General features: G+C 33.3%; 2 protein-coding genes across 6 annotated transcripts in view; one reads left to right on the top strand and one right to left on the bottom strand.

Annotated features, from left to right (window-relative positions):
- The window catches only part of LOC129787317 (polypyrimidine tract-binding protein 2), a 393,752-nt gene that overhangs the window by 82,948 nt on the left and 297,670 nt on the right, over positions 1-13,134 (top strand). The window lies entirely within an intron of this gene.
- Positions 6,549-8,873, bottom strand: LOC129787349 (odorant receptor 85c-like). The gene is made up of 2 exons (XM_055822886.1): positions 8,569-8,873; positions 6,549-8,493 (listed from the first exon to the last, which is right to left on the bottom strand). The coding sequence occupies exons 1-2, from the start codon at positions 8,841-8,843 to the stop codon at positions 7,806-7,808; spliced, it is 963 nt and encodes a 320-aa protein (XP_055678861.1). The 5' UTR covers positions 8,844-8,873; the 3' UTR covers positions 6,549-7,805.

Genomic DNA, 13,134 nt, shown 5'->3' with positions numbered 1-13,134 from the left:
TTAGATTTCTTTAGATGCACCGCTGAATATCAAAGATGAAATTGAATTATAAATTAAAATACTCCGTCGTTTGTTGACTAAGACAACCACGTTCAGATGTTGGCCTATGAGGGGGCAGGATCTGTAGCAAAGTGGCGGGAAATCGAGTTCAATATGGTGTGTATACAAATGCTGAAAATAGGTAGTAAAAGATTTATAACTCACGTCATTATAATAGAGTTGAATTCCTCCCTTTTTCCACGAACCCCTCCAAGCATATAATGCGGGTTGTAGAGCCAACAAGCCCATGGGATGGAAGTCACTTAAAAATTTTTCTTTAGAAAATTTATAGCCACACAAGTTGTCAAATCAATAATCCTACATCATTCGTTTAATGTCTTCATTTCTCACAAAAACCCTTCTCTATTATGCATTAATAAACTCGTCTCCCCTTTTCTCCTCATACATTGTTTTCTCAAATGGATAATTTGTATGCTGATTGCGTGAAATTTTCAGAACGCACAACTCAATAAACATTCTCACTTTCCTCAAGCTTATATTTTTTTTTCTTCTAAAGAGTCAGCCGGAAGGGAATTTTATGATGTCTCTATCCGCTGCCAAAAAAAAAACTTCCAAGAATATTGAGATAAATTATTTTCACTTCTCATGCGGGATTTCCGTTTTCATTTTTCCGAGCTCTTTAAGGGGAAATTTTTCTCGTCAATTGGACTATTTTTTGCCCAATTACCGGGTAATGTTGAGGAAAAAAGCACCTGAAATCACATTTTACGGTTATTAATTTCTGCGGCAATTGAGAAGCATCATTCGAATGGAATTGTTAATTTTTGGCGAGCGAAAAAAATAATAGAGCTCGTGGGAAATATATCAGTTGGTTGCATTGTCCGATTGATTTATATATGCATCGGTGGTTCATTTATGGGGTTCAAAATTCATTGAGAATTTGCATGATCGGTTAGTTGTTGCATTTTCATGAAAAGGAAAATTCGCAAAGGGAATGCATCTGGGTTGAAATAATGTTAAGAATACAAAATTCCAATGAAGAAGAATATTAAAGATTTATTAAAAAAATTCAAAGAATTTTGAGGACAGAAACATACTTTGACGAATATTTATTTAAAACTAAAAGATGAATTATTTTTCCTACAATAATTATCTTTCGAAATGTTCTGAAATAATTTAAAAAAGTACCTGATAAAGCTGCAGAGATCTGCAGGCTCTGATTTGTAATATAATTTTTTGTTTTAATAATTTTTATGAATTTTAAACAACAAAGGGCGGAATTCATTACTCAGTGGGGATTAAAATTTTAACTCAGTTTTTAAGTCGGTTTTAAGGTTTTAAGTCTGTTTTTTAAGTCTGATTTAAAAAAACTGTCTAAAAACCTTGAGACTGACTAAAAACCTACTTAAAATTTTAAGCTGTAGGTAACAAAGCTTTTAAGGCTAAAACTAAGCTTATTAAACTGGGCCTAGTTTTTTTTTAATTAGGCCGAAATCTTTCAATTTAGGCATATTTTTTTTAGGCTAAGCCAAAGTTTTTACGCTATACTTAAGCTTTTTTGGCTAAACTTATAAGTTTTTTATGCTATTCCTGATTTATACAAGCGCCTTAGGTTGGTTTTAGGTTAGATCTAAAAGTTTTTAGGGTCAGGCTAAATTTTGATACGCGCATTGGTATAGAAATTCGTAAAATCATCCTAAAATTCACTCAGCTCTGATTCAGCTTGACCTAACTTTAAAAACCTTAAAAGCCTAACCTTAGAAAATTCTGACTCTGCTTTAAAAAACTAAAGTTTCCTTTAGAAAGTTAAACGTGGGCTAAGAAACGGACTTTAAGTCGTACTTGACAGTAAATTTCATCCAATATTCCTTTAGATGTTTACCCCTTGGAAAAATAATTACCATGTTTGTTCAACGGAATTACATAAAATAGGTCAAATTTGCATTATACCCAATGCTGTGGGATTTTAAGCCACTCACTCCCCCCCCTACTCATAACGCTGGAAGTGCATAGGAATGAATAAAGATTAGTTGTGAATTTTCTCATTTCTGTAACGAAAATCCTTTCTGACACTGCAGACATTTCAAAATGTTGAGCTTTTTTGGGGGCGGAGAGCTTTTTATGAATTCATACATCCAATTCAACAAGTTAGCTCAGTGTGAGCACTATGAGAGAGAAGAAAAAATAGCTATATTTTCACTCAATTCCTCCTCTGGCTGTGCGTTCTGATTATTGTGAATAATGTAGTGAGAGAGTTTACCATGTCATAAACAGACATTACATACGGTTCGTAGATCCCAGGAGGACTTACGCATAATTCAAAAGGGGCTGATTAACACTTAAATATTAATGTTGAGCATATTCCGTCTAGAACCGAAATTCGCTGATGCTTTTCTCTTGGGGCGGAGAAAAGCGAGAACAAAGAATTCGAGGGAAAGGTAGAGAATGAAACTATATACAATCTGAATGATGGTGGGGAGGCATAAAAAAATCCTATATATGCGCATAGTTGGAAATTTCGGTCATTTGGGTGGAGTTCACCTAAAGCTCCCATCCTTGCTTGTTCTTTCAATCATTTTCCATTACACAAGCCGAGATAATTCCTCCCTCATTTGGGAATTGATTGAATTCTTGTTGTTTGGTCCTTGTTATTGGAATACGTTCTGCTGACTGAATGTATAGTCCCTTAGTTACTAATGGGAAGGGTACGACGCGAAGGAAATTCAATATATTCCATTTGAAAAGTCAATCATAACGCGTCCAGTTATAAGAGTTGGTATACCACAACGCGGATGGGTCAGTCTATGCGTTATAATTTAATTTTTAAGTAGTATTAGTAGGCAAAGGTGATTTTTTTTTATGAAATTCATCAATTCGAAAGACAAAAATGGTTATATCTCAAGTTCTATTGCACATACAGAAATTTATTGACTAGTTTTGGAAAGGTATTGAAATAAGCTATAATCTGACATATATTTCGATACATTTCAAGGTCACCTCCAGAACACAAAATTGCGGATTTTTGTTCTACCAAAACAGTTTTTTGGACTTTTTGTCCTCAAGGAATTGTTTTAGAGGTTTCTGATGTTCCAGAAAGTTGTAGAGAATTGCAAAACCTTTAATTTGATACCAAATTGAGCAAAATCGGACAATCCGTTCAAGAGATATGACTCTTAGAACTTTTCAAATTCATGAATTTTTCAAAAGGCTATATCTTCTAAACGGCGACATAGATTTTCTTCATTTTCGGACTGATGAAAGATATTGAGTCAGGCTACGACATATCAAAATTTAAAAGAAATCTATGATGGGGATTCGGAGATATTGCCCCTTAAAGTTAGGCAATTTTTGTTTTTGTTTTTAACGCCTCTTGCGGTTGTTTTTGGAACTTGAAATGTTCTAGACAGTTGTAGGGCTTATCGAAACCTTTCATTTGATACCAAGGTGGTCAAAATCGGTCAAGCCGTTCTCGAGTTATATCGAAAAAACACTTTTTGCTTTAGACCGCCATATTTGCTAAACCGCTTGACCGATTTTCAAGTATGAATTGTTGATGAAAACGTCTCACTGAGCTCTACAACATACTAAAATTTCAGACCTCTAGCTATAAGGGAACTGGTCGACGGTATTTCAAAATGGCGGACGGCGGCCATCTTGGATTTTGAAAATGCGAAAAAATGAAAATTTACACCCACATTTCTATAGAAAACTTCAAACCGGAAGTCTCTATCTCTTACCGTTCTTGAGCTATAAGGCAAAGTTTGGCGCACCGGCCGGCCGGCAGGCCGGCCGGCCGGATCAAAAATTTTCCACCACCACTTTCGTAATGTGGGTTGTCTAAAACATGCTCATACCAAGTTTGAGCCCGATCTGAGGTGGTCGGTTTTTCCGACGATTACAATACTTGGTATGCCACGATTGTGGTATACCAACTAATATCCTCATTATTCTTGTTATTTGCACTTCCTGCATTTCCCGGGAAAATTTCGGAAACTGTAACAATTAGACGAGGATTTATTATTTATCAATATCCACGACGAATAATTAATGGGAGAAATGGAATTTTCAATAAATCAAATCTGATGTGACTGAATCTGATTACTTTTGGCATTTAATTTAATTTGAATTTATTATAAATCTTTAACTAAACGTTGGAAAAAAAACAAGAAAATTCCAAACTAATTAATCACAATTTTGTCTTTAGTGCAAAAATCAAATTTCTCAATAGATGGCAGCACTGTGTATTAGTTCTAAACTCTTCTAAAATCAACCTATTCTATTCTCTGACATTGACACACAATATAATGATTTAATCTCATTCAAAATGATGCTATTTATATAAAATACAATTTATTACCACCCAATCTTTTCACAACAAAATTTTATTTATCGTCCAAACATCATTCTGGGTGAATTTTGCAAATTTCCGCGCACTCGTTGAAATTCGCAACAGCTGGTGCTAAATAGAAATATTGTGATAACAATGAAAATATTATTTCGCGATGTGTCTCAAACGGAAAAAGACTTGGAGTGTTGTGCACATTTTAGCTCATTAATTCACGCATGATTATCCAATGGTACAACATCCTACCAGGCAAAAAGAGAAGCTGTCGACGTGACAGACACAATAGATTTATATATCTGCCTCTGTGAAAATAATCACCAAATTTCTAAAAATATCAATCAACACACATTTTATTATTTTGGGGGAGCCAGCACTATATGGAGGAATGCTTAGAAATGTGAAATTGGAACTTTACATAGCTCGGTACTTGGAGCACTTGAGAAGAAGGTGTATTGTAACTAATCGATTTTGTGAAAATGAAATAAAAATTATTATTTTTTTTAATAAATTAACATTTAATTCTGGCATTAAACGTAAATTCTTCACAAATATTCTTTTATTCTGATCAATAAAAATAAATTGTGTCGAATAATAAATTGTGCGAAAGAAAATTACCTTCATTCGGACTTCAAAGAACAATCTAAATTAATTATTTTTTCACTAAATTTATTTTTTTTTAATAATGAAGATGAATATTCACTTGAAAAACAGCACACAGTATCTTAGAGCTTTTGAAAATTCTTCAAAATATTTTCAACTTCTTCGTGGAATGGAGTTATAGATAAATTTTTGAATAGCAATTGTAAATATCCAAGACACATGAGCACAGTGAAAAGAACTTTCATAAAATTTACATTATCCTCCTCAAAAATTTTGCCAACGTTATTGATAACACAGAAAACATAAAAATATGTTGCGAATGTAAGTAAAATGAAGAAAATACTCAATTGAGACTGATCACCATGGACACGTTGCAGTGTACGCGATGTAATGCACGATTTGAAGAGTTTATTGAATTTTTCAAAATTCATCTCTAAAACAAACTCAAAAGTGAACCAAACTCGAATGAAACGAACACTGTAAAAGAAAAGGAGCATAATTTTCATTTATATAGTGATAATTTTATTGAAATTTAAAAATGTTGCATTACCATATGCTAAGTTCTCAGGTAAAAGTGATAGGTAAACCACAATGTACTTGTAGAAACTAAGATTTTTTTTACTTGTAAATAAAAATTAAAGAGAAAATTAAAATTAAAGAGATTTCTACTGAAATAATTTTCGAAGTTTTCCATCAAAGTAGACACGTTAAAGAAAAAAAGAAATATTTCGATAAAAATGTGAATTTCAGATCGTTAAAAAAAATATAAAAATCCAGTAATTCTTTCCAATATTTTAATACCTATTTACAATATCTGTTCATCAAAAACAAATAGTACCAAATGTTAGTTTCTCATTGAAAAGTAAATTACTACCCTTTGAACATAAAAAAACAATATTTTATAAATTATTAATTTGTTGAAGCTTCAAGGGTTGTTTTGTGAAATCCTTTGTAGTGCTATGCAAACAATATCAAGAGGATGGTTCAACCTCAATTATGTGAAACAAATTCATTTTTTGTTGAGCAAAATGTATGAGGAATTTCTCTAATCTCGATCAATATCGACCGATTCCCGAGAAACATTTTTACTTTTTTTATGTTAATAGGTCAATCCGGATGATGAAATAGGGATTAATCGAAAGCTAATTAAATGTAGTTTCGATTGCCAGTGGAATTTTGTAAATTAACCCCTTCGTCTGATTCATATAAAATACTGATTTCTCGGAATTGGGCATCCCCCTGAATAATATTGATCCTATCGATCAAGGTGAAAACATTAAAAATTTAATTAAAAACAAATCACAAAACGTAATTTGACAAAACACATTAAATTAATTTTAAAAATTTATCTTGAATTTAGATTAACTGTTTAGATAAGATTTTGAGACTGTTTTATTTGACTTTTGTTCGTTTTTGAAGTCTTTTTTCGTAGTCGGTAGAATTAGACGCAATACTCATCTGGCCTCAACCAAGGCTACAAATTCTCTACTACATCTATGGACTATGGCAGGTCGTGAGAGAGAGTAAAAGTAGGCGAATAAATGGAAACGTTGGTCGTTGAGAGGTTGAAACAATGCTGAATCGCCAGGAAAATAAGAAGATGTGGTCTTCCCTCTAATTTACACGTTTATTCTTCTTCTCTGCACCTACACGGGCCTCTTGAGGGGTTTTCTCGCAGCCGAGTTGATCTCTGATGCCCTTCGTTGCGGCTGTACGTCTCTGGTGGTGGCACAGGATGATTCAAATCCCTCGTATCTTCTTCAGACGGCGATGAGCGTCTCCCAGGTTCTTCTCGTGGTGCTTCTTCTCGACGGGCGTCTTCTCGACGGGGGTTTTGTGTCGCCCCGGAGATTAGTGTGCAGAGTTTGAGCTTCTCTGACACTCGCGGGAACTTGGCGTCCCGGCGATGATATACACTGGGCGTTGGACTTGCCCAAATGAAGCGCACGTACGGGAGTTTAACGTCCCGACGGGAATGAGCACTGGGATTGAGCTTCCGACTCAACGGGATGAAACTTTCCCGGAGGTTGTCAGGCACCAAAACGTGAGTCTCCCTGACTGACAAGGTCCTCGTAGATCCTTCCGAAACGGTGGTGCACAGCTCCTTCAATTTGTATCGGGCGCCAGCTCCCAAGATAAGGAGCTTGAAGGAGGTTCAGCGTCGTTCTTCGCTCTCTGATGAGGAATTCTTGCAGTCACCGCGATGGCTTCCGGCGGGAGGACTTCAGACTGTGGCACTGCACAACTTTTATCTATTTTTGGGAATATAAGAGAGAAGTTATGAGTCTCTTCTTAATGAGCTCTCATGGCAGACTAACTACCCACTGCCACAGCAGTGGGATACAAGGAACAGAACATACACTAAAACATACACAAGTGCCGTCACTACCCCTCCCCTTTTTGGAGACTTTTCAAATGATTCAGTTGGCATTCCTGTGTGGGACAAATTTGAAAATGTGCACGTTACAAGGTTAAGAGAACATTTGTTGTAAAAATTCACGCATTCGGTAACTTTTTTAAAAGAAACTTTAACAAGTTTCTTTTCGATGCTAATAAAAAAACTAAAGAAAGAATGACAAAGGGGAAGTCAAGCTAAAACTTCAAAGTGACATGAGGGAGTTGGGGCTTTAACGCGAAGCAAGAAATTCAATTTCAACAAAAAAAAAGTTTTTTTATTCATAGCTATAAGACTACAAGTTAGGCGTAAATTTATTTTTTTAGGTTATTTTTCAACAATAAATTAAATAACACATTTAAAAAAAATTCTTAATATTACTTCTGTGTAAAAGTCATGACAATTGCTGCATAAGACGCTGATAGCTTTAGAATCTGCAAAAGGAAATTAGAATAAGAACTAAATTTATGTTAAATAGAGAACTCTAACCTGAACTAGAGACATTAGGCCGATATCGTACAATCCACCAGCTTTGAGACCAATAACTTGAAGACTATTGGTCATCATGAGAAGAATTATTTTCTGATCTTTCAAACTTAAATCATACCAGTTTGTCTGGTAGAGGTTCTTGAAGATTTCCTTCGATTCAGATCGAATAATTTCACCGAAGAAGCATAAAAGAGCAAGTTGGATTAGCAAACTAACCAACATAATATGCAGCAGCAAGTAATTTGGAAAGAGCTGAATGTAAAATATTACAACGAGAAAAGTCAAAGTGCTAGATATGAGTTGAACCAATGAAATAAATTTCATTATATCATTGAATATATGCAAAACTCGTATCATTTCAACATGCTTCCGTATAAGACAAAGAAGAAATTTCGGAAAAGTATCTGAATTATCTCCAAAAATATTAATTAGCTTGTTAATGGACTTCAAAAAGAAAATAATGTAAATTCCAATAAAAACAATCGCCATGTCCGAAAAGACAGTCCACGAGGCAACTACATAAGTGAATATTATTGTTAAGAGTTTATGTATGAAGTGAGTTGCATCTGGGTTGAGACCAGGAATAGCTATAATCAAGTAATCACTCAATGCGAACTTGAAGGAACAAATAATTGCAGTCACCATGAACATAGCAAAGAAAATTCTAAAAATATATTAAAAACACAATTTTATTGTTAAAGTTTCAAAAATTAAAAAAAAAAAAAGTAATAAACCTTACCTGAAAAACAACATAGAGTATCGTAGAGCTTTTGCAAATTCCTCTTGGGACACCTTCTGGATGATTTCATCGTCTTCAGTTTTCTCATGATGACCCAGTATCCAATTCAAGAGACTTTCAACTTCTTCGTGAAATGGAATTATAGCATAATTTTTGAGCAACATTTGCGTACAACCAAGACACATTAGCACAGTGAAAAGAACTCTCATAAAGTCAATATCTTCATCCATAATTTTTGTAATGTTATTGATTGTAAAGTAGATAAAAATGGACATAGCAAATGTTAAGAAAATAAAGAAAATGCTCAAATACAGCCTATCACCACGGATGCGCCTCAATGTACGCGATGTAATGCAAAATTTGAGGAGTTTAATGAATTTTTCAAAATCCATCTTTGAAATAAACTCTAAGATTATCAAGAAAATCAATCGAATCCGAATTATTAAAACTGAACCGTACTCCATAAAAAACAAACACCAAATGAGGCATAAAATTGAATTTTCCTTTAAATATATTTTATTGAAAATTTAAAAAGTTACCTTAACATATGCTGACTTCCCAAGATTAGTATTGGGTAAGCTAAATAGATTTATAGTAGAAGAGAATTTTGTTTTCAAAATCGAATTTATTTTTCAGTTTATTAAATCAAATTTTTCATTTATTTTGAATGTTCAAAAAACAGCCTGAATAATTATTAAAACTTAAAAGATCAGACTGTAAAATGTACTGGTAAGCTGACCAAGCTTACGAGAGCTGTGTTTCTTTCAGTGTACCAATTTTGTGAAAGAAAACTAGAACGCAAATTCATTTAAATACGCGCAAAGTCGGGAAAAGTTGAAAAGTCATCCCGCAAGAAATCTTTAAAACGCCATATCTCGGGAACGGCTCCATAGATTTTCGAGTTTGAGCTATCGTTGGAAAGGTCTTAACATCAACTATAATATATTAAAATATGAAGTCAATCGATAATAGCATTTTCGAAATATTCGAGTTCGAAATTTTCGAAAATTTTTATTTTGATTTTAGCGCCTCTCGCGGTCATTTTTCGAAGTTTCAATGTTCTAGACATTTGTAGGGCTTCACGAAACCTTTCATTTGCACTTGAGTTGATCAAAATCGGACTTGTAGAACCCGAGATATGACATGCCAACTTTGGAAGGCTATATCTCGAGAACGGAGACATAGATTTTCTTCATTTTTGGCATGGAGCTAGATAATATAGTCAGCTATAACATATCAAAAAATAAAGCAAATCGATAATGGCGTTTTCGAGATATTCATCGAAAACTCATCGAAAATTTTGTTTTTGATTTTTGGCCCCCTAGCGGTCACTTTTGAAACTTCGGATGTTCTGGAGAGTTGTAGGGTTTGTTGAGAGCTTTCATTTGACCCCGGGTTGATCAAAATCGGTCAAGCCGTTTTCGAGTTATGGTCGATTTTCGATGAAAAATTGTGGCAGCCATATTGGCTAAACGGCTTGACCGATTTTCGAAAATGAGGTATCGTTGGAAAGCTCTTGATGGCCCCTACAACATATCAAAATTTCAGATTTTTAGCTATTACAGGGGCTGAGATATAGCGAAAACAAAATTTTGAGGTTATTCAAAATGGCGGACGGAGGGGTGGGGGGGTGGATTTGACCTCATAATCGGATGTCTTCCGGTCGATATTTAAACTTTGCCGTTGACCGCAAGTCTCTATCTATTACCGTTCTCTTGTAATTTAGCAAAAGGTTCCGGACGGACGGACGGCCGGCCGGCCGGCCGGCCGGCCGGAAAAAATTTTTTGGCGCATACGTTTTTTGGAATGTGGGGACCCTAATTCGTGCTCATCCCAAGTTTGAGCCCGATCTGACGACTTTCGATTTTGCTCGGTACACAAAAGCTGTGTCTGAAAGAAACACAGCTAAAATCATAATTATAGAAAACTAAGGTTCAGTGGAACTCTTCCCGATGCTTGTCAATCACAATAGCTGTTCAATAAATATCAAGCCATGCCAAATACTGGTTTCTCAAGTTAAAATAAATCACTTACACTTGGAAAACAAACAGCAAAACAACTTAATTATTAGTTTGATGTAATGGGTTATTATTTTATTGAATTGTTTCTCTGTATGCCAACATACAGGTGAGAAAATTAAATTATCTGGCTACTAAAGCCACTTTACTAAAATTTGAATAACTGTGTAGATTTTAACAATTGTCAAAAACTTCTTGTATTTTGATTAAAAATTTAATTTGCAGTATGTGACGCTAAAAGTTTAAAAATAATATTTTTTGATATTCTCAAATGAATTATTTAAGACGAAAAAAATCAATGAAAGGAAATGCGTCATATTGTAAGGAAAATCTGAAGCTTTAAATATTTCATTCATCATAAACATTAAATTTTTTTAAGTTTATTAAAAACTTTATTATTCTATTTCTATATGGAAATTATATAATCAATAATAGTTTAGTAGTTTATACATAGTTGATTTAAAGCCATCCGTGAAGATTGCAATGAGTGACAGGAGCAATAGGGTGGCAGAAAATAATTTTGACGTCTGATGAGACTTTTGTTGTGGGTCTTGTGAAAAAATCCATCCTCGGATCAAAACTTTGCTGTTAGGAGGAATGAAAAAAAAAAAGAATTTTTAAACAAAATCAGAAATTCAACATTTGATTTTTTTATTCCTAAAGATTCATGTCTATAGAAAAAATTCCACTTTTAGACTATTTATTAGTTACAATTAATTATTTTCTATAAATATATTTTGAAACTTCACAAAGTTTCTTTATTATTGTGTAAAAGTCATGATGATTGCAGCATAAGAAACTGAAAGCTTAAGGATCTGAAAAGAAATCAAAACATAGGACTTGAAGTGAGATTAATCAGATAACTCAAGGAAAATTCTTACCTGAACCAGAGCCATAAGACCGACGTCATACAATCCACCAGCTTTAAGACCAATAACTTGTAGACTATTAGTCATCATGAGAAGAATTATTTTCTGATCTTTCAAACTTAAATCATACCAGTTTGTCTGGTAGAGGTTCTTGAAGATTTCCTTCGATTCAGATCGTATAATTTCACCGAAGAAGCATAAAAGAGCAAGTTGGGATAGTAAGCTAGCCAACATAATGTGCAGCAGCAAGTAATTTGGAAATAATTGAACGAAGAATATAACAACGAGAAAAGTCAATGTGCTAGAAATGAGTTGCATTAGAGAAATAAATTTCACGCTTTCGTTGAATAAGCGTAAAATTCTTATCATTTCAGCATGTTTCTCTATGATACAAATAAGAAATTTTGGCATTTTTTGTACTTCTGAATTTTCACCAAAAACATTAATTAGTCTGTTGATAGACTTTAAGAAGAAAATTAAGTAAATTCCTATAAAAACAATCGCCATGTCCGAAAAGACAGTCCACGAGGTAAGTATGTAGGTAAATATTATAGTTAAAAGCTTATGGACGAAGACAGTTGATCCTTGGTCAAGACCAGGAATAGCTATAATCAAGTAATCACTCAATGCGAATTTGTAAGAACATACCATTGCTGGCACCATAAACATTGTAAAAAAAATTCTGAAATAAATTAAAAGAATTTTACATTTGAAAATTTAATTGTGAAAAAAAAAATTCACTTGAAAACTAATTCAGAATATTTAAGAGCTTTTGCAAATTCCTCTTGGGACACCTTCTGGATAATTTCATCTTCTTCAGTTTTCGCATGATGATCCAGTATCCAATTCAAGAGACTTTCAACTTCTTCGTGAAATGGAATTATAGCATAATTTTTGAGCAACATTTGCGTACAACCAAGGCACATTAGCACAGTGAAAAGAACCTTCATAAAATCAACATTATCATCTACCATAATTTTCTTTATATTGTTTATTGTAAAGTAAATGAAAATAGACATGGAAAATGTTAGGAAAATGAAGAAAATGCTTAAGTAAAGACTATCACCACTGACACGCCTCAATGTACGCGATGTAATGCAAAATTTGAGGAGTTTAATGAATTTTTCAAAATTCATTGTTAAAGTTAGCACTAAAATCAAGAAAATCAATGGATATCCAAATTTTCTAAAATCGACCGTATGCTTCAAAAAACAAACTCAGTGTGTTCTATATAAAGTTGTTTTCGTTCAAATATATTTTATTGAAAACTACGAAAGTTATGATATTAATTATTAATTTAATGATTGAGTTATTATTTTGTTCAAATATTTCTTTGTATGTCAACATTTATTGATTCTTTTGTTCCACTATGAAGACGAGAAATTAAAAATACACACATTTTTACGATATCATTTAACATCTTTAGAAACAAAGGCTTACTTTTTATTTTAATTATTAGAGAAGATTTTGAAACTTTAAAAGCTTTAATATCTTCACCTACAGCTTACTGTAGCGCTTAATTTAGCGTTGGGAAAGCTGTAAAGGATTCTTGTAGGTATAATTTTTGTTTTGAAAATCAAGTTTTACCTTTCAGTTATTTTAGATCAAATTTTCATTACCTTTTAAAATATTAAAAAAAAAATGATATGAAAAAAATTTAAGAATATGTAATAAAAAAT

This window comes from Lutzomyia longipalpis, chromosome 1 (genome assembly GCF_024334085.1).
Source record: "Lutzomyia longipalpis isolate SR_M1_2022 chromosome 1, ASM2433408v1".
In the NCBI taxonomy this organism is placed as follows: Eukaryota; Metazoa; Arthropoda; class Insecta; order Diptera; family Psychodidae; genus Lutzomyia; species Lutzomyia longipalpis.
This window is presented reverse-complemented; position numbering and strand designations above follow the sequence as displayed.